General features: G+C 43.3%; 1 protein-coding gene across 3 annotated transcripts in view; it reads right to left on the reverse strand.

The window, feature by feature from the left end:
* Window positions 1–7,056: 7,056 nt before the first annotated feature.
* LOC137427288 (uncharacterized) overlaps window positions 7,057–23,114 on the reverse strand; it is an 87,658-nt gene continuing 71,600 nt past the window's right edge. For all 3 annotated transcript variants that reach the window (XM_068116677.2, XM_068116678.2, XM_078778449.1), the window contains one exon: window positions 7,057–10,449. In XM_068116677.2, coding sequence (XP_067972778.2) covers window positions 9,284–10,449 — 1,166 coding nt within the window. In that variant the 3' untranslated portion in view covers window positions 7,057–9,283. The remainder of the gene's footprint in view (window positions 10,450–23,114) is intronic.

A 23,114-nucleotide genomic window follows, 5' to 3' on the forward strand; every position in this document is an offset into this window, starting at 1 on the left:
ACCACTCCAGCCGTCGCCTGGCATTGCGCATGGTGACCTCAGGCTCGTGTGCGGATGCTTGGCCATGGAAACCCATTTCATGAAGATCACGACAAACAGTTGTTGTGCTGACCTTGCTTCCAGAGACAGTTTCGGACTCGGTAGTGAGTGTTGCAACCGAGGACAGACGATTTTTACACGCTATGTGCTTCAGCACTCGGCGGTCCCATTCTGTGACCTTCTGTGGCCTACCACTTTGCGGTTGAGCTGTTGTTGCTCCTAGTCGTTTCCACTTCACAATGACAGCACTTACAGTTGACCGGGACACTTCTAGCAGGGCAGAAATTTGACAAACTGACTTGTTGGAAAGGTGGCATCCGCTGACGGTGCCACGCTGAAATTCACTGACCTCTTTAGTACAGCCCATCCTACTGCCAATGTTTGTCTTTGGAGATTGCATGGCTTTGTGCTTGATTATATATACCGGTCAGCAATGGGTGTGGCGGAAACAGCCAAATCCACGAGTTAGAAGGGGTGTCCGCATACTTTTGGCCATGTAGTGTATCAGTGGATACAAAACGTAAATTGTTCAGCCTGGCGGAGGTTTTCTCTATCGAGTGCCGTTCAAGTTACGTCCGCCACCAAAGGTGGATGGAGGTTATGATTTCACCTCTGTTTGTCCATTTGTCTGTCCGTCTGTGAACAAATTATCTCAAAATGCTGTGGGAGGGATGCAGACGAAATTTGGCAGAGATGTAGCGTATGTGACAAGGACGAAATGATTAGATTTTGGTGAAGATTCGGATTCGGATCATGCCACTAGTTGGGAGATAGGGCCAAAAACTATACATAGCAGGATATCTCAATAAGGTGTGGACGGATTTGGACGAAACTTGTTGGACAGGTTGTGTGTGTGACAAGGAAGAATCGATTCGATTTTGGTGAAGATTTTAAAGTGGTTCTTCACCACTGAGTGATATGGCCAACCAGGTGGAGGTATGCTCTCTACTGAGTGCCGTTCTAGTTTGTGTTTTGTTTTAACTTTATTATCGACAGTATTTGCAGTAGTTTACTTGTTTTTTAAGTGACGTTTACATTTCAGTGCTGTTATTGAAGTCATTTTAGCTGTGCAAGTCATTTTAAAAATGTCGTTTTCATTAATCTTCGATTTTGTAGTTCATAATTACAGAATGTAAAACTGTTAGAAACCCTTGTGTGACGCACTCAATACCACTTCAACCAGGAATGCACATGCCAAGGTAAGGGGTATAGGTATAGCGACCCCCTTCGGTGTTAACCCTTTTGCACTTCATTCCATTAGGACAGCAGGAATGCGAGGTTGGGGCAGACATTTTTTCATGGTGCCGGCGATAGCTCACGTACTCTTGGTGAAGGACACCGTGAGATCTGACATCCACCGACTAATGCCTGCAGACAGGACACCCGGCTTGGCGTCCATCTCAGGCACAGCACACACGTTGATGACTGAGATGACAGTTTGCAGCTGGTTAGGATTCGAACACAAGCGAGACAGCTTTGAGGTGAGTGTGTCTACCTTTAGAGACTAGACTAGAGCCGAGACCATCCTGTCAGCCCAAGCACTCAATCTTACTATAATTCACCAAATGTCCGTCCGTCCGTCTGTTCCCAAGTACCACAAAAACGGCTGAACCGATCGCGACGAAATTTTGGGTGGGTATTCCTGGGACCCCCTGGAGGAAAATAGGCTGGATTGTTTTTCCAATTTTTCCAATTTCCCAGTTTTTCCAAACACGATGAAATAATATTTACCGATATGAACAGTGATGTGGCTTTTATTGAAATTCTACAAATACTGTAGATTTTGATGATTTGCGTGTGATATGATTTAACGGATGTTTATATAAATCGTTAAAAAAAAAAAAAAAGCCTTCAATTTCCATTATTTTGCCTTTTCATTTGGGCCTCCCAATTGAAGCCCCGCCTCTCAATTGAAGCCCCGCCTCCCAATTGAAGCCCCGCCTCCCAATTGAAGCCCCGCCTCCCAATTGAAGCCCCGCCCATAGGGCGGGTACCGTTGCTAGTAATTATAATTACCTTCGCAAAAGCGGAAGGTTATGTTTTGATCGCTGTGTATTTATTTGTATGTCTGTGTGTGTGTGTGTATGTTATTCGCATAACTCAAAAAGTATTCAACCGAATTGCATGAAATTTGGTGGGATGATTGGTTATTATACGGGACACATTTGATTAGATTTTGGGAGCAATCGGGTCAACGGTCAAGGTCAAGGTCACGAAAAGGTCAAAATCGTATTTTTGTTGTTATGTTCCCTACACTCCCATGCCAAGTACAGAACAGTAGCTGCGGCGAAGGTATGCGCTCTACCGAGTGCCCGTTCTAGTTACCTTCGCAAAAGCGGAAGGTTATGTTTTGATCGCTGTGTATTTATTTGTATGTCTGTGTGTGTGTGTGTATGTTATTCGCATAACTCAAAAAGTATTCAACCGAATTGCATGAAATTTGGTGGGATGATTGGTTATTATACAGGACACATTTGATTAGATTTTGGGAGCAATCGGGTCAAAGGTCAAGGTCAAGGTCACGAAAAGGTCAAAATCGTATTTTTGTTGTTCTGTTCCCTACACTCCCATGCCAAGTACAGAACAGTAGCTGCGGCGAAGGTATGCGCTCTACCGAGTGCCCGTTCTAGTTTGATCATGAGCTTTTGAGTCTCAGCTGTCTTCTGTACCAATAGATACAATCCTCACTGTCATAATCCCCAAAATATTCAACTGTATGACTCATTACTCCCACCAGGGAGTAATGCATTCGATCGTGTCCGTCCGTGTATGTGTGTGTTCGTATGTTTGTGAACAAGATATCTGGAAAAGTTCTGAACGGATTTTGGTGAAAGTTGGTGGGATGATTGCCCTTGGGATAAGGAAGAATTGATTCGTTTTTGGTGAAGCTCAGGATATTATTCTGAATCCAGGAATTTTTTGAAGGATTGTTTACCATTGGAAGATAGGGCTCATTTTGTTTTTTACATTATATTCTATATTTAACATTGTGATATGAAAATAGTTTTTATACTTGTTGTAAATGTAGTTTAAACTCGTGGTTATGCGTTAGAGCGGTGTATTTTGTTAGCAGCGTCATCTTCAAGATTCTTTTTTTTTTCTTTTTCTAATAAAGACATATTCTGTCATTTTAAAACCACCAAAGTGTGTATTAAGTTTCCCCATTTCATAAAATGTATCGTTTGATACGTATAATGCTTTAAACCTGTTTTTTTTTGTTGTTGTTTTTTTACCTCAGAAGAGATATCAACATTTAGTGATTTACCTCAGCGAATGTCAATCGCGGTGTCAGTATTTGATGAACTTAAGACTTAGGTGAGTTATAAGTGTGACAAGCATGTGCACGGGATTCTTCCCAGAAGAATGAGTCGTCGCATTAGCTTGTACGACTTAAAATGAGCGAGTTTTGTTTTCACGTTTGGGCCAGTTTTACATGTTGTATCCCTAAGGAATGAAACGAACGTTTTCTTGGCTTACAATTTTATTTGAAGTCACACATGCCTCAACATACACTCACTTATATAGAATTGAACGCTGAATCCGAAAATGTAAGTAAAATTGCCTTGTTGTTTTTAGCATTATCTTCTATATATTCTAAATATATCTATCTGTGCAGTGTCTGTCTTGTGTTGTCTTGTCTTGTGTTGTCACTGAACTACTCCCTCAAACTTTTGTGAAATCGTACTATTCCAACTTGACCCACGGCGGGAGTATGCGCTCTACTGAGTGGCGTTCTAGTTTATTATGAGAAAAAATTATAAAAGTTTCCAATTTTATTATAAGCTTGAAGGTATCGATAAATTATCATGAAATTTCACCAATAAATTTTTATTTTAAGCAAAGATATACCTATAAATACGTCCTAGGAAACCATCTTTTTTGTTTTAGAAATATGGTGAATACAATGCACTGTGAGCTCTGCAATAAATAATAATAATAATAATTCATTTATTTTGTATAGCGCTTTTCAAGAAGCCCAAAGGCGCTTTGACAGAGTGGAAAACATAATGCATAACAATGCATGAAAACAACAATTGCAAAAAGACAAGAATCAATAGGGAAATATTTAAAGCAAAAGGAGGGAGAAGGAGAAGAGATAGTCAGGGGTTAAATGCTGTGGGTTGAATGTTGAATGCAGTGTTGAACAGGTGGGTCTTTAGTGATGTTTTGAATGTGGTGAGTGAGGAGGAGTCTCTGATGGTGTGAGGTAGTGAGTTCCAGAGGGTGGGAGGAAGACTGGTTTACAAAGACTGGTTTATGGGAGGAAAACCATAAAGACTGGTTTACAACAAACACCTTCAATCCCACAAACTCAAATTCAGGAGAACGACCTTGTTCTGTTAAGATTCATTGCAAAGTCTGCCCAAAGGACTTGTTGAAACAGAGTTATAAGAAACACCTTCAATCACGCAAACACAAACACAACTCACCTGAGTTTGTAATTTGTAATTGAAAACACCGATGAAGCATTTAAAGGACATAAAAAAAAAAAAACTTTTCAGTTTAAAGAACCAGAACCGACATCAATTGTTGAGGCAATTTATATGATCAAATCATTTGTTGAAACTAATTAACAACACCCTGAGACAAATCAATACTTTTAAGTTTAATATGGGAGTAAAATTTAATATGGTAAAAGAAGATGGTGAAGAAACAGTTTATAAGAGAACAAAAATTCTCCCCACTTTATTGCATTTTTAAATGGAAGACATAATGAATGTGGTAAATATCAAACTAGATGGTATTTATAGAATACTTACCCTGCACCGTCAACTTATTGCAAGCCAACTCTTCTGTTTTTGAACTTTTTTTTTCTTTGATCCAATATGGCTGCCAGACCACGTGAGCGATGACATCATAAATTTATATTCTCTAATATACAGACCTGGCATTTAATATGGAATTATTTTTTTTTCTTGACTTGTGTTTACTTTCTGAACTCAGTATATCAATCTGGTGAGTTTATTTTCCCCTTCAGTGATGTCTTTGTTAAAAGAACCATGTCACTGTCTTTCGCAGCAAGAAGTCAATAACAGGATTATATCACAGGTGGTGTGACAAAATGTAAGGACAGGTACATTTGACGATTGGCTTCACAATCGGGTATATAAGGGTTGTTGCGTTCTGTATTAGTGGAAAACAACTGCTGCACGTCTACAAAAGTTATTTCCGCTTCCTCTGGAGATGGTCCGTCAACTCGACAATGCTGTTTGTCATGGAGTGGTGGCTGTACGAAATTCTGGCATGAAACAGCGTGCTATTGCTCGGCAGTATGGCATCACTCAAGGTCAGGTGTCAAAGATCCTGAAACAAAATGCTCAGAGGGGTGTCCCTACTCCAATACCGAGGCCAGGACGTCCACGCAGAACCACAAGGAGAGATGATCGCCAGCTGCACCGGTTAGTCTGCAATGGCCGTACCAAGTCAGCTAATCGGCTTAGGGCTGAGTGGCAGCAACTCACAAATGTGCCTGTATCCATAAGGCTAGCCAACCAACGACTGGTTCAAGCAGGCTATCGTGCCAGGCGTCCCCTGAGAAAGCCACGCCTGACCAGACAACACAGCCAGCGCCGATTGCAGTGGGCCAGAGAGCACCGTCAATGGCAGCCAGGACACTGGAATCACGTGACCTTCAGTGACGAGTCTAGATTTCTGGTCTATCGTCAAGATGGCCGCGTCCGAGTGCGCAGACAAGTGCATCAAGCCCACAACGAAGATTGTATAGTGCCAAGAGTCCAAGCTGGAGGTGGTGGGTGACCGTTTGGGCTGCTTTTCATGCAGGGGGCAAAACTGACCTGGTTGTTCTGAATGGAAACCTGAACCAGTTCAAGTACAGGGCCATTCTGGAAAAAACATTGCTTCCATTTGCTCATGCAGCCTTTCGAGGAAACTTTGTCTTCCAAGATGACAATGCACGGCCTCATCGTGCTCGCATGATCCAACACTTTCTTGCTGACCGTGGTGTCGAGCATATGGAGTGGCCTGCCATGTCCCCGGATATGAATCCGATAGAGAACTTGTGGGCAGAATTAACGCGTCAAATCGACCACTTGGACCAGCAGCCTACCTCTGTGCGTGAATTGCAGCAGGCTATTGTCACTGCATGGCAAGCGATTCCTGTCCAAACCTTGGCAAATCTCGTGAACAGCATGCCTCGACGTGTACGTGCTCTCCTGAATGCTCGTGGGGGTTACACGAAGTACTGAACTGCAATTTTACTTTACTTAATCCCAGTCATAATTTAGCTTTTGTTTTTGTTGAAAATTTTTTTGGCTAATGTGCAAAATAAAGACATACTTCTGGAAAACATACAGAAGTTTAACACAGTACTGTCCATGAATTGAGTTCGATATCAGTTTACATCACTTTCAAGGATCAATTTATTTGCTTCGAAATGTCAAATGTGGTTTTTGTTTCTTTTAAAGGTCACATTAACAAAATCTAGAGTAATTTCAACATAATTCCAATGAACTTTTGGTTCTAAGTCATCTTGAAAAGTAAAGTCACCCCCACAAAAAAAATATTCCATATTAAATGCCAAGTCTGTAATTGTTGCATAGATCACGCTCAATACATTTCAAACTGATCAGACAAAGCGTTGTCCCTGTCGAATTATGACGTCATAATTATGACACCAATGACGTCATCGTTAACAACACCTATTCCCCATATGGAGTTCTTTACAATGAGCCATGTTTCAATTTTTTCCATGCAGCGGTTTTGGAGATATAGAGGCGCAACATTTTTTGGTTTTTCCAAGATGGCGCCTGTACCACATGACCTATGACGTCATGATTATCATTCAAATATTTGAAAGGAGGAGCCGCTCCGATGATGAAAATTTCATGTCCATCAGACCAACAGTTGCCGAGAAAATGAATTTTTAAAATGCAGACACGTACGGCACACGGCACGTAACTGAATGCTTAACCCCGCTTTTCGCTTTGCGAGCGCAGGGTAAAAAGGTCTTATTGAAGAGATAACCAAGACAAGCGTAAGTAAAGCATACAGACCGAGTGGTTTAAAAAGATTTAATGGATGTCAAGAAATCAATGGAAAAATAATTTACGACAATCTCAAAATGACATGTGACTCAAGAGGATGTCCAGCCAGAACGTGGAGAGAGATTTAACACTTTGTCTCTGCTCAACAAAGATATTTAAACCAATAACCAAGTTCCAACATACTATTTATCAACATTCTCGATGGAGATGAGCGTCGCAAGAGACCAAAACAATTTCTTATACACAAACAGATATTCATGGCTCTCCATACATGTTTAATGCCCAAAGAGAGGCCATCTTTACAATTAATGAATGTGAAAATGTTTAGATGCCAAGATTGAGGGTGTGGGTTGAGAAAGAATATGATGGGCATCAAGAGATGAGAGCGTGTGTGTGCAACAGTGAGTGTCTGTTGAGTGGTTCGTTTATTAGAGAGATTTTATGAGCCGAAACCCTTGTTTAGAAGTGTCTCACAAAATAATTGTACACCAGAAGAATGGTCCCAGAACCAACCTTACATGGGCCCAGAAACAATTTCACAATTAATTCATGTGAAGATCTTTAGATGCCAAGATTGAGGGTTGAGAAAGAACATGGAGGAATATGGTGGATTGCTATTTTTTTCCTCCCATCGACTTCAATGTTAAATTTGGCCCCAGAACCAACATTTTACTCCTACTCGCCACGCACGGGAAGCATTCCTCTTTTCTCCCGCCTCTGGAACAAACTCCCTCAATCCCTTCAATCCCACTCCTCCCTCCAGGTCTTTAAAACAGCTGTTCACCACCATCTCTTATCTTCCCCCATCCAAAACCTTAATCTTTTCTACCCCCGTTAATTCACCCCAGATCCACTTTTTTTGAAATACAGACTTCTTTCCTGGAAATCCTAGCAGTGTCCATGTGTTATATACCTCAACCCCCCCACCCCCCTCCTTCCCATGCCTCCTCCCCCCAAGCCCTCTCCCTCACACAGATCTTCCGTTGTCCCTGTTCTCTGCTGTTGTACTTGTGTGCTTCCCTCTCTCTCCTCATATTGTCCCCCGCTCCCTTTATTGTATGTTTTGTGTGTCCGTTTGTTTATTTTGTGATTGATGTTAGCTCTTACACGAGCCTCGATGATGTATACCAATATATATATATATATATTAAGGTGGTGCTGGGTTCAAAAAAATTCAAAATCACAGTGTATGCTCTCCTGACCACGTACAGAATTCAAATCTTACAATATTTGGTATTGAGTTACTGTAGGTAGTGGACCCAGCATCCACTTGTGAAACCGAATTGGATTCGTAGCTTGTAATTTTGAAACTGTATGGATTGCATTTACTGAAAATGGGGAAAACGACTTTCTCCAAGGTCACTTCCTTCATGTTTGAGTGACACATGCAAGACCCGAGTCTAAACTTGGTGTTATTGAGTCAGAAAATTTGGCCGTGTCCTCACGAACAAAACGAGTGGTAAATGAGGCCATATATCTGCAAAAATGAGCTGCAGGCCCACAAGTAAACACTTACCCGAAAGTGGAATTATGCATGAAAATCGGTTAAATTGGGCAGAATGAGGATTATCACAATAGCCATTTTATGTTCAGTTTTGAAATGCAGTTAATCACTTCCATCAACGCAGTGGTCTGGAAACATCTTACTATAATTCACGAAATGTCTGTCCGTCTCCGTCTGTCTGTCCATCTGTTCCCAGGTACCGCAAAAACGGCTGAACCGATCGCAACAAAATTTTGGGTGGGTAATCCTGGGACCCACTGGAGTAAAATAGGCTATATTGTTTTTCCAAATTTTTTTCCCCAATTTTCCCAAACACCATGGAATAATATTTACCGATATGAACAGTGATGTGGCTTTTATTGAAATTCCACAAATACTGTTTAGATTTTGATGATTTGCGTGTGATGTGATTTATCGGATGTTTATATAAATCATTTAGAATTTTAAAAAGCCTTCAATTTCCAATATTTTGCCTTTTCATTTGGGCCTCCCAATTGAAGCCCTGCCCATAGGGCGGGTACCGTTGCTAGTATGAGTAATGGCAGCCAGGTATGATATTTACTACAAACACAGATATTTAGTCAATAATGCAATTGACACACTACAAGATGTGAAGATAGTATACTTACATTGAACATATGCGGAGTGCGTGGGGGCTGGTTGTGGGGGGGGGGGGGGGCGTGGGGGAGGTATCATGTTATATGAACTCTCTAGTAATGGCAACGTCAACACTTACTTATGAAGCCTCCTTTTTGTGTACTTTTTGATGTTCATATAAATTTGATGAACAAGCAAATGTGCTGCCACATGCAGAACACTGGAACGGCTTCTCTCCTGTGTGAATTCTTTCATGCCTTTTCATGGAATAGGAAGTCAGAAAATACTTGCTGCAAACGGAACACTTGTACAGCTCTTCTCCACTGTGTAATTTCTGATGTCGTTTTAACGATTTTAACACAGCAAATGATTTGTCACACACAAAACAGTTGTAGGGCTTCTCTCTTTGGTTGTTATCCCCATTTCCAGATTTCAGAGAGTGGGAAGCAGACCCCCCCTCCATCTCTCCTGCGTGTGTTCTTTGATGTACGTATAAACGTGATGAGCGAGAAAACGCTTTGCAGCAAAGGGAACACTTGTAGGGCTTCTCTCCCGTGTGTATTAGTTGATGAATGTGTAAATGAGTCAATTGACTAAAGGCGTTATGACACACGGAACACTTGTATGGCTTCTCTCCTGTATGCGTTCTTTGATGAATGCGTAAATGTGATGATTGATTGAAGGCCTTGTGACACACAGAACACTTGTACGGCTTCTCTCCCGTGTGCAATCTTTGATGCACGTGCAAATGTGAGGATTGACTGAAGGCCTTGTGACACACAGAACACATGTAGGGCTTCTCTCCTGTGTGACGTCTTTGATGTTCCTTCAAACCTTGTATAACACGAAAGCCCTTAAGACACACAGTACACTTGTAGGGCTTCTCTCCTGTGTGTAATCTATGATGATTCTTCAACGCTTGCGAAAGCCGAAAGCCCTTAAGACAAACAGAACACTTGTAGGGCTTCTCTCCAGTGTGAATTCTTTCATGTCTTTCCACTAAATCGAAGGTTGGAAAATCCTTGCTGCAAACAGAACACTTGTATGGCTCGCTGTGTATTTTTTGATGTAGTTTTAAGGATGATGATACGCTAAATGATTTGTCACACACGGAACACTTGTGTGGTTTCTCACTTCCTTGCACATTTTTGAGGTTCTCTGCACAACGTTTACAAGTGCGGTTGTAAGACCCGCTGCTAAATGTGTCCGTTTCTTGACAAATGGTCCGAGTCATTTGTGAATGGAAAACTTCCAGGTCGAACAACTGGGAACAGTTGGAACAAGAAACCAGTTTCATTTGTTTCTCTGTAAAGACAAGTCAAGAAAAGCATCAAAAATGAAAACCACCTTTCTATATACACTACATGCCAAAAAGTATGCGGACACCCCTTCTAATTAGTGGATTCGGCTGTTTCAGCCACACCCATTGCTGACAAGTACATATAATCAAGCACACAGTCGTACAATCTCCATAGACAAACATTGGCAGTATAATGGGCCGTACTGAAGAGCTCAGTGACTTTCAATATGGCACCGTCATAGGATGCCACCTTTCTAACAAGCCAGTTCGTCAAATTTCTGCCCTGCTAGAGCTGCCCCGGTCAACTGTAAATGCGGTTATTGTGAGGTGGAAACGTCTCGGAGCGACAACAGCTCAGCCACGAAGTGGTAGGCCACACAAGCTCGCAGAATGGGACCGTCGAGTGCTGAAGCACGTAGAGTGTAAAAATCGTCTGTCCTCGGGTGCAACACTCATTACCCAGTCCCAAACTGCCTCTGGAAGCAACATCAGCACAACAACTGTTCGTCGTGAGCTTCATGAAATGGGTTTCCATGGCCGAGCAGCCGCACACAAGCCTAAGATCACCATGTGCAATGCCAAGCGTCGGCTGGAGTGGTGAAAAGCTCGCTGCCATTGGACTCTGGAGCAGTGGAAACACATTCTCTGGAGTGATGAATCACGCTTCACCATATGGCAGTCCGACGGATGAATCTGGGTTTGGCGGATTCCATGAGAACGCTACCTGCCCGAATGCATAGTGCCAACTGTAAAGTTTGGTGGAGGAGGAATAATGGTCTGGGCCTGTTTTTCATGGTTCGGGCTAGGCCCCTCAGTTCCAGTGAAGGGAAATCTTAAACCTGGAGCATACAATGACATTCCAGACAATTGTGTACTTCCAACTTTGTGGCAACAGTTTGGGGAAGGCCCTTTCCTCTTTCAGCATGACAATGGCCCCGTGCACGAAGTGAGGTCCATACAGAAATGGTTTGTCGAGATCGGTGTGGAAGAACTTGACTGGCCTGCACTGAGCTCTGACCGCAACCCCATTGAACACCTTTGGGATGAATTGGAATGCCGACTGCGAGCCAGGCCTAATCGCCCAACATCAGTGCCCGACCTCACTAATGCTCTTGTGGCTGAATGGAAGCAAATCCCCACAGCAATGTTCCAACATCTAGTGGAAAGCCTTCCCAGACGAGTGGAGGCTGTTATAGCATCAAAGGGGGGGACCAACTCCATATTAATGCCCATGATTTTGGAATGAGATGTGTGATGTTCGGGTGTCCACATACATTTGGTCATGTAGTGGTTACGTAATAGTATATACTTTTTCTGTAATTATATAGCATAATACACAACTATTTCACAAAAATAGATTTAAGGAAACACAAACTCCATTATCAGATGTTATTCAATTTTCCTAGACAATGTCTAATCAAAAGGTTGGCTCCGGGAGACGAAGAATGTACAACTGAAATGTCAGCTCCTTCTTGCTTTTCAGGGCAGTTATCAAACTTCAATGAATATTCTGTTGAATTCAGAATGTATCGTTCTACCCGTCCGTAGGAATAGAATGTTGGTTCTGAGACAACCACTCAACAGACACTGACTCTCGTTGTCGCTCATTCACGTTCGCTCCATGTCAAGCTTTTATCTTACAACCAACATTCTATTACTACTTGTGTATGAGAGAAGGGAGACACACCATGCTCTAACCTCATTATTGTGTATCATACTGATGTCTTTACAGTATCCCTGGTGTTGGGCTAGCGGCTAGGGTGCCGGCTTCGAATCCCGGTCCAATCGCTGAATTAACGCCAGGGGGGTTGACTCAGCCTGTCATCCTTCCGAGGTCGGCAAATTGAGTACCAGTTCACTGGTAATTCCCTGCTTGTCGTTAAAGGCGGCAAAAAGGGTTGGCGTCAGGAAGGGCATCCGGCCGTAAAACATTGCTTCAAAAAGGGGACCGAAAAACAACAACAACCACGGTTCCCGAAAAAGGCCAACCCCTGCTTGCAGGGAAAAATGGCCTCTAAAGGTGGTTTTTTTTATTTTTTATACTGATGTCTTTACATCTATCTATAATTCCAGTAATCTCTGTGTGTGTGTGTGTCTGTGTGTGTGTGTGTTTGTCTGTGACCGCTGTTTCTCGACAACCACGGGTCCGATCTAATTGAAACTTGCCAGATATATTGCTGGGGACCTGAGGATGTGCCTTTTCAAGGTTTCATATTAATCGGAGAAGTAGTTACCGAGCTATGGCGATTTATTTACCAAACAAATCACAGAACAGGTAGCGGGGTACGCCAGCCAATCACAGAACACGTTGTTGCGTAGGCGTGGCCGATGTGAGAGCACGTGCGCCGTTACGGATAGTAATTCGAGGCGTAGCGGGCGCCATTTGGAGGAGCTGGGAGGACTCAGTCGTGATATAGTGAGCCTGAGTGAGTATATCAAGACAAGAACAAGATCTAGAAGGAGGTATGTACGGTGCGATTCATATAATATATTGTTTAGTTATCGTCGATGAGGAATTTGGGGTTGGAATGGGTGATCGGCCTGGGTGACTGGGTCTCGACTAGATGCTGGGCCGCACCAAGGAACGGGCACCCACGTACGGGCACGTCCTAGTTAAACTAAAAAAGAACCAATGAATATCTGTTTATGTTATATTTTAGGGAATTTTCTTATGACACTCATCTAGACTACGGATTTTTATGTTAAGAAAATAGGCCTTTTATGTTTTGAAAAGCGGATTTTTTTTTTTATGTGAAAAAATCCCGAAATATTTTTTTCCCCCGTTTTATTCATTTTTTATTATTACGAAGTTTTTCAGAAATCAGTCAAAAAAAGAACAAAAAATGGTAAGCTTTTTCCTGCACAACATTAAGCACTCTGGGCTAGTAAACAGGTAAAAAATGACGTTCAGGTACCTTTATTGCAACCGCATTGTTTGATAAGTAGAGGACTAGAAGAAATTGACAAGACCCTTTTAGGAACGGTTAAAGTAGGTGTTTGAAATCATTATCTTGGTAATGTTCTCCTTGGTGAGGCGGTGTCGGCGGTCGGTGAGGACGTTTCTGTAGACGGAGAAGGACCTTTCCACGTCGACGCTGACGATGGGGCAGTACCTCAAGAGGGGGATGTCGGCAAGCTTGACTCCAGCCGGCACACCAACCTCAGATCCATGCTGATCTCCATCCAGGATCAAAGCCACTGTCCTCAGCACACCAATGTCGGGATTGCGCTGCAGCACCGCCTTGAACTTGGTGAGCAGGATCTCCTTACGGCAGCCTCGGATCTTTTCGAGCTCCTCCTTGGCCTGATCAAGGAGCTGGAAGGCCTTGGCCAGCTCCATGCCGGCCTCCTCCAGCTGCTTAAGGATCTTCGGGATGAACGACACGTGGGCATTTAAGAAGACCAAACTGAGCTTGATGTCCGCCTTTCCGAACAGGTCCTTGGCACTCCGGATTGCCATCGCGTCGTCATCGTTCAGCTGGTCCACAATGTCCTTGACGGCCTCGAAGTGCTCGGCGTAAAACACCGCGGCGTCGATCCACGTCCCCCACCGAGTCAGAATGGGCTCTGGGGGGGGAGAGAAAGATTGGGCTGCTGCTCCTTCCAAAGGACAACACGCGACGGGGCTTTGACGAACACCTTCTTCGTCGTGGCAATCAGGTCGTTGACGTCCTTGAACATTTCTCGGACTGTCTTGCAGACACGGTGGAGCGCGTGGGCAACGCAAGTCACATGCAGCAAGTCCGCGAAGAGTTCCTTCAGGGTATGGCCGGCCTTGATCATATAGGCCGCGGCGTCGCTGACGAGGACCTTGAGGCACTCCGGCTTGAAATCAGGCCAAAGATAGCGCAGCGTGTCATTGACTGCACGCACGATCTCCCCGGAGTTGGTCTTCTCCAGAAACATGCACTGGACGAGGTGGGTACGAAAGTACCCCTCCTTGGACAAGCGTCCCGCGATGATGTTGGCCACATATCGACCTGCCGAATCGGTCGTCTCGTCGACGGACAGCCAGATGGGCTGCTGTCCGAGGTCGGCACGGATCCCCGCCAAGGCCTCGTCGTAGCACTTGTCGAGGTAGTGCTTTCGAATCCAGCTTTCATCGGGGATCTGGAGAGTGATGTGCTTCTCCAGGAACGACCGGAGGGCAGGGTTTTCCAATTTCGACCATGGGATGCCAGCGGCCAGCATGGCCTGGCACAGCTCCTGAGCCACGACGTCGCACTTGTGCCTCTTTCCGCCACCAAAGTCCTCCATGGTGGCTTGCGTGACCGTCCTCTTCTTCTTCAAGCCCAAGTTGTTCTTGTGGCGGTCTCCTCGGACATGTTGGGCCAGCTCAGACTTCTGCTTCGCCCGGAAAGTCTTTTCACAAGCTCGACAGAAAGCCGTGTCACTCGACACGTACTTGAAGGTGGCCCCATCGCTGCCAGCGTTGAATTCCTTCAGCCACTTGTCACGAAGAGCAGCACTCATCTTGATAGGAGACTTGTTCACACTTTGTGTACACTCTCTCACTGTAGTACACCGCCTCACTGCTGTACACGCTGGGGACGCAACGCACGCAAGTGGATGCAACGTTTTGTTTTTGAGATCGATCGCAGTAAAAAATTTCGATCGCAGTTAAAAATTTCGAAAAATTCCCTACTTTTTTTTAGCATTGCCAGACATTTTCGACCAAAAAGGGCATTTTATTTTATTTTTCCCGAAAAAGGGCGAAATGTTTTTTTTCTCCGAAAATAGGAAAAAAAAATTTTTGCGCGCAAAAAAGCGGTTTTATGTGAAAAAATCTTTTTTATTTTTTCACATAAAAATCCGATGTGCATTGATAAGTAGAGGACTAGAAGAAATTGACAAGATTGCCTTTTAGGAACCCTTTTAGGAACGGTTAAAGTAGGTGTTTGAAATCATTATCTTGGTAATGTTCTCCTTGGTGAGGCGGTGTCGACGGTCGGTGAGGACGTTTCTGTAGACGGAGAAGGACCTTTCAACGTCGACGCTGACGATGAGGCAGTACCTCAAGAGGGGGGATGTCGGCAAGCTTGACTCCAGCCGGCACACCAACCTCAGATCCGTGCTGATCTCCATCCAGGATCAAAGCCACTGTCCTCAGCACACCAATGTCGGGATTGCGCTGCAGCACCGCCTTGAACTTGGTGAGCAGGATCTCCTTACGGACACCTCGGATCTTTTCGAGCTCTTCCTTGGCCTGATCAAGGAGCTGGAAGGCCTTGACCAGCTCCATGCCGGCCTCCTCCAGCTGCTTAAGGATCTTCGGGATGAACGATACGTGGGCATTTAAGAAGACCAAACTGAGCTTGATGTCCGCCTTTCCGAACAGGTCCTTGGCACTCCGGATTGCCATCGCGTCGTCATCGTTCAGCTGGTCCACAATGTCCTTGGCGGCCTCGAAGTGCTCGGCGTAAAACACCGCGGCGTCGATCCACGTCCCCCACCGAGTCAGAATGGGCTCCGGGGGGAGAGAAAGATTGGGCTGCTGCTCCTTCCAAAGGACAACACGTGACGGGGCTTTGACGAACACCTTCTTCGTCGTGGCAATCAGGTCGTTGACGTCCTTGAACATTTCTCGGACTGTCTCGCAGACACGGTGGAGCGCGTGGGCAACGCAAGTCACATGCAGCAAGTCCGGGAAGAGTTCCTTCAGGGCATGGCCGGCCTTAATCATATAGGCCGCGGCGTCGCTGACGAGGACGTTGAGGCACTCCGGCTTGAAATCAGGCCAAAGATAGCGCAGCGTGTCATTGACTGCGCGCACGATCTCCCCGGAGTTGGTCTCCTCCAGAAACATGCACTGGACGAGGTGGGGACGAAAGTACCCCTCCTTGGACAAGCGTCCCGCGATGATGTTGGCCACATATCGACCTGCTGAATCGGTCGTCTCGTCGACGGACAGCCAGATGGGCTGCTGTCCGAGGTCGGCACGGATCCCCGGCAAGGCCTCGTCGTAGCACTTGTCGAGGTAGTGCTTTCGAATCCAGCTTTCATCGGGGATCTGGAGAGTGATGTGCTTCTCCAGGAACGACCGGAGGGCAGGGTTTTCCAATTTCGACCATGGGATGCCAGCAGCCAGCATGGCCTGGCACAGCTCCTGAGCCACGGCGTCGCACTTGTGCCTCTTTCCGCCACCAAAGTCCTCGATGGTGGCTTGCATGACCGTCCTCTTCTTCTTCAAGGCCAAGTTGCTCTTGTGGCGGTCTCCTCGGACATGTTGGGCCAGCTCAGACTTCTGCTTCGCCCGGAAAGTCTTTTCACAAGCTCGACAGAAAGCCGTGTCACTCAACACGTACTTGAAGGTGGCCCCATCGCCGCCAGCGTTGAATTCCTTCAGCCACTTGTCACGAAGAGCAGCACTCATCTTGATAGACTTGTTCACACTTTGTGTACACTCTCTCACTGTAGTACACCGCCTCACTGCTGTACACGCTGGGGACGCAACGCACGCAAGTGGACGCAACGTTTTGTTTTTGAGATCGATCGCAGTTAAAAATTTCGAAAAATTCCCCAATTTTTTTTAGCGTTGCCAGACATTTTCGACCAAAAAGGGTATTTTATTTTATTTTTCCCGAAAAAGGGCGAAATCTTTTTTTTCTCCGAAAATAGCAAAATAATTTTTTTGCGCACATAAAAGCTGTTTTATGTGAAAAAATTAATTTTTTTTTTCACATAAAAATCCGGTGTACTGATTATATACATTATTTTCTATCTCATTTCAAGGTCAGTAACCTTCGTTTTAACATTTCCGGGCCTGGCCTGTCCGGGCCTGTTTCGGTTATAGTCCGTCCTTTGTCATTGAATACCGCTCGCTCGTGAACCATCGTCGTCTCCTGACTTGTAGTACTTATAGAGAGCTTCGTAAGCGAACCTCTATGACAATTTCATGTATATGTAAATCCATTCAAAAGTTCACTTTCATTTCAAATTTCACAAAAAAAAAAATTCAAATTTTTCCCCATTCCCTTGGGAACAAAATTTCATGTCGTCATTTGAAATGTCCCTTCCATGATCCGCCATGTTGTCCCTTCCATGATCCGCCATCTTGTCCCTTCCATGATCCGCCATCTTGCTCACGTGATCTTGCTTTGGTCTGGCGCGGCCGATAAATTATTTTCACCTGGTGATTAAAATCAATATATATATATAAATGAATTCATTTATTCATTTATTGTTCATTGTTTGCTTTTTCAGAAAAGCATCTTGCTCACATGATCTTGCTTTGGTCTGGCGTGACCGATAAATTATTTTCACCTGGTGATTAAAATCAATATATATATATATATATATAAATGAATTAATTTATTCATTTATTGTTCATTGTTCGCTTTTTCATAAAAGCATCTTGCTCACATGATCTTGCTTTGGTCTGGCGTGACCGATAAATTATTTTCACCTGTTGATTAAAATTATTTTCACATGGTGATTAAAATCAACAAATTACAATACAGTAATGCACAGAACGGATTTTGAATTCGAAACCGCTCATCATTTATGCCAGCTACACCGACTTCAGTTTTCCGCCAGCTACACTGACTTCATTTAAGCCAGATACACCGATTTCAGTACGTACCTGCCAGTCGGACCTACGTACCTGGTCCAGTCGACTAGAAGTCGAGACTATATAGCCTACAGTAGGTAAGTCCTGCATTCTATCCCAATCTGTCCATTCAATAAAATTTATTTGAATTTTAATTCTAAGCCCAAGATCAAACAACCTAGCCCAGCTAGGCCGAGACCTACAGATGTTTGCGAGGGCTGCGTACTCGATCGACTGACTATTGTCGACGAAGCTCTCACTCTACGCATTGCATATTCATATTATAAGGACTAGGGCATGCCCGTACTATATCTATATCTAAAATTATATCCCCCCCCTCTATTTACATGAAATGGTTTGGTCCAAAGCGAACGGCTTGCGAGTGGTGACAATCCCCCCCCTCTATTTACATGCAATGGTTTGGTCCAAAGCGAACGGCTTCCGGAGTTTGGTAAAGAAATCGCCATCGCGTGCACAAACGCGCAGGAAAGCGAATGAATCGCAAATTCGTTTTTATTAGTTGTAAAACATAGTTTAACGCCAACATAGTTTGCAAACGTGAAATAAATGAATACGCTCTCAAATGTGCCATCCGAGGCAGAGTGTGCCCGCCACGTTCGGCACACGCGATCGTTCGCTGCTCTCTGATTGGTTGAATCGTTTTTTGGACATAGCTCGGTAAGTAATTGTCCGATTAATATGAAACCTTGAAAAGGCACATCCTCGGGTCCCCAGCAATATACCTGGCAAGTTAAAAGTATATCGGACCCGTGGTTGTCGAGAAACAGCGGTCACAGACAAACAAACGTACAGACAGACAGATATATATATATATATACATATATATATATATATATATATATATATACTACTGTGTTCAAAAAGTATCCGACCTTTATTTTTCGTGCGTAAAAAAAAAGAAGCTAGGGAGGCGTTGATTGGTGCAAGTATGTAGGCGATCCTAATGCGCACGCGTGAATTTTTTCCCACCTGCAGAAGCTGTCATTCGACGGCAGACCGCCGATGAGTGAGGACATGTAAGTGAGCGCCGTCGGATTTTCGTTTTTGAGAAAATGACGGAAAAACTTGAACAACGCTACTGCATCAAATTTTGTGTAAAGCTTGGCGATTCCCAAGTGGAAACAATCCGCAAGATTCAACACCGTTCATTCCATTATGAAGGAGGATTTGGGAGTAGTGTATATATGTTGCTTCTGGGACACTCTCATTTTCCCATTGACTTACATGTTAATTTTTCCCCTCCCTCATTGCCCCTAAACACCTCTATTTCTCTCACCCTGTTCTTTACAAACCTTCTAACCTTTTGACATGTTATCCTTATTCATTAGACCACTTAAACAATGGTCCTTCTGTGTGAACCTGTGATCCTTCTGACCTTATGGACCTTTTAACCTTTTACTCTTAATATCATCTGGTGAATCATCTTTGACCCACTCAAACAATGACCCTACAAATATTTGGTTATGTGTGGGAAATAATTTAATTCTCCTACAACTCTCCTCACCGTCTAATACATTAACAAAAAATATGTTTGAGTTTGGTTCTTTATCAAGATATTTTAACTGAGCTAAAATAAAATGATAAACCTCCCTCAATGTTATTGTCTGAGCGCCTCCAGTGCCGCCCACTTTTTGGTAAGCTCCGCCCACTTTTTGGTAAGCTCCGCCCATATTTTTTTACTAGGTCCGCCCACTTCTGCTAAGCCCCACCCACTTTGTTAAGTCCCACCCACTTTATAAACTCTTCAGCATTGTATCATTTCCAGGTAATACATTACATCATTTTCAGGGAATTTCCATCACATCATTTCCAGTTAAGACACGCCCAGGTTTGCCCAGGGAATTTCCACAGGAAATGACACACACCCAGCCCTTCTTATAAAAGGCACCGACCACACAGGCTTTTTCAAACACGCTTTCTGCTTCAGTTGAGAATGGACTACTATGCCGAAATGGAATGGGATAACTTTGCTATTCCTTGGAGTCCTACTACCTGTGTAGAACTCAACCTTCAGATTGATGAACTGGACTCGAACCTCTTAATCAATGGAGGTAAGTTTGTTTATTTATTTATTTATTTAATTAATTATTTAAAAAAAAAAATTTTACTTTTTTTTTTTTTTTAGATGAGACTCGTGTAAGAGTTAACAAAGTTTATTTTAATATTCATAGAGCTTGATTTATACAAATAAAAATATTGTATTAAATTAATACATTGTTATTTTCTTTCACAGGAAATTGTATCTGAGATACGAAATGAAAATTCTGCTTTTAACACAACTTGGGATGAAGTTATTTTTTTGTTTGAAGACTTTTTGAACAACCAAGACCCCCAGAACGAGTTCTACCTTGATGATCCAGCCAAAGAGTTATACCTTGTAGATCCACAAAATCCTGAAAAAGAGTTTTACCATGATGATACTTGTTGTGAGTTATCAAAACAAAACCCACTGAACAAGTTCTACCTTGATGAGTCAGAATACAAGTCATACATTGGAGACCCACACATTTCTGAAAATTGGGAAACGGGAATTCTCCCTGATGGTCCGCAGTTATACTATGTGAGACACATCATAGAAACCCTAAAAAATTGGGAAACGGGAATTCTCCCTGATGGTCCGCAGTTATACTATGTGAGACACATCATAGAAACCCTAAAAAATTGGGAAACGGGAATTCTCCCTGATGGTCCGCAGTTATACTATGTGAGACACATCATAGAAACCCTAAAAAATTGGGCAAGGAGAGTTCTCCCTGATGGTCCGCAGTTATACTATGTGAGACACATCATAGAAACCCTAAAAAATTGGGCAAGGAGAGTTCTCCCTGATGGTCCGCAGTTATACTATGTGAGACACATCATAGAAACCCTAAAAAATTGGGAAACGGGAATTCTCCCTGATGGTCCGCAGTTATACTATGTGAGACACATCATAGAAACCCTAAAAAATTGGGCAAGGAGAGTTCTCCCTGATGGTCCGCAGTTATACTATGTGAGACTTATCACAGAAACCCCCAATATTTCTGAAAATTGTGGTTCTACCTTGGAGACTTGGAAAGATGGTTATATTTTTGGAGACTCGGATTGGGGTTTTGTTTTGATGACTCGGAATGTGATACCTATCTTGGAGGCTCAACAGGAATGTGGTTATACCTTGGGAACTTGGAAAGTTGGTTTTATTTTGGAGACTCTACCTGTGGGGTTCCTCTTGGAGACTCTTTGGATTCTAAAGCAATGAACAATGTTCTTTATTTAATGACGCTTGATTTAAGCAATATCAAGAAAGTTCGAGGAAGAAAATGCTGGAAAATTCTTTCTTCCCATTTCTACTTCTTCAAACTTGAAAGCCTTGAAAGACAGAATTGGAGGAAGAGGAAAAAAAAAAAAAAAAATACGTATCTATCTATAATTCCAGTAATCTCTGTGTGTGTGTGTGTCTGTGTGTGTGTGTGTGTGTGTGTGTGTGTGTGTGTGTGTGTTTGTCTGTGACCGCTGTTTCTCGACAACCACGGGTCCGATATACTTGAAACTTGCCAGGTATATTGCTGGGGACCTGAGGATGTGCCTTTTCAAGATTTCATATTAATCGGAGAAGTAGTTACCGAGCTATGGCGATTTAGCCGTTCGCCGTTCGCTTTGGCTTTGCGAATGGACCAAACCATTCATGTAAATAGAGGGGGGGGGTTCTGTGGTCGTTCGCTTTGGCTTTGCGAATGGACCAAACCATTTCATGTAAATAGAGGGGGGGGGGTTCTGTGGTCGTTACTGCCACGCGGTTTGGAATGTTTTTCCGAACGGGCACCCACGTACGGGCACGTCCTAGTTTAAAAAAAAAGAAGAAAAGAAAGATTATGTTAGGGTTTGGGTGGGATTTTGAATGTGAGGGTTAGGGATGGGGTTGGGTTAGGGATGGGGTTGGGTTAGGGTTGGGATTTTGAATGTGAGGGTTAGGGTTGGGGTTGGGTTAGGGATGGGATTGGGTTAGGGTTGGGATTTTGAATGTGAGGGTTAGGGATGGGTTGGGTTAGGGATGGGGTTGGGTTAGGGTTGGGTTAGGGATGGGGTTGGGTTAGGGATGGGATTGGGTATGGGATTGGGTTGGGTTAGGGATGGGGTTGGGTTAGGGATGGGTTTGGGTTAGGGATGGGGTTGGGTTAGGGATGGGGTTGGGTTAGGGTTTGTATATTATTATGACTCACTCACACATACACACACACACAAAAGTTAAGCCCCAACTGGAAAGTTGAGGGATTCTGTGTTTGGGGTTCACAGATTTAAAAACGTATCCCCATTATACACACACAAAAGTTAAGCCCCAACTGAAACGTTGAGGGATTCTGTGTTTGGGGTTCACAGATTTAAAAACGTATCCCCATTATACACACACAAAAGTTAAGCCCCAACTGAAACGTTGTGGGATTCTGTGTTTGGGGTTCACAGATTTAAAAACGTATCCCCATTATACACACACAAAAGTTAAGCCCCAACTAAAAAGTTGTGGGATTCTGTGTTTGGGGTTCACAGATTTAAAAACGTATCCCCATTATACACACACAAAAGTTAAGCCCCAACTAAAAAGTTGTGGGATTCTGTGTTTGGGGTTCACAGATTTAAAAACGTATCCCCATTACATTTTATTTATTTATTTATTATTTTCAAGGGTATTATCTGCTTACTTGTGTTTTTTGTAATTCGTGTGAGTAAAATGAACCCAAGATTTCTTCTCCATTTAAATCATATAATTTGTAGGTCCAAGGGACTGTATCCATTACATCAATGATTTTAAATAATTCACGAGTCCATTTTTGTGTATAACCTTTCTCAAAATGACTTTTCCATTTGTATATTCTTACAATATCACCAACTTTAAACTTGGGCTTTCTCAAATTAATCTCCTTTTCATATTCTAATTTTGTAAATGTTTCTGATGGTTTTGATTTTGTTGATGAATGAACTGTATTATTGTAATTATCTAAAATATCCTGAATTAAATACACCCATTTTTGAGAACCGAGTTGTGTGAATTTTTTATATAATTTCTCTTTTAAAGTACGATTAAAACGCTCAATAACAACTGCTTTTCCTTCATTAAAGGTGCTG

This window comes from Myxine glutinosa, chromosome 5 (assembly GCF_964187855.1).
Source record: "Myxine glutinosa chromosome 5, kmMyxGlut1.1, whole genome shotgun sequence".
Lineage (NCBI taxonomy): Eukaryota > Metazoa > Chordata > Myxini > Myxiniformes > Myxinidae > Myxine > Myxine glutinosa.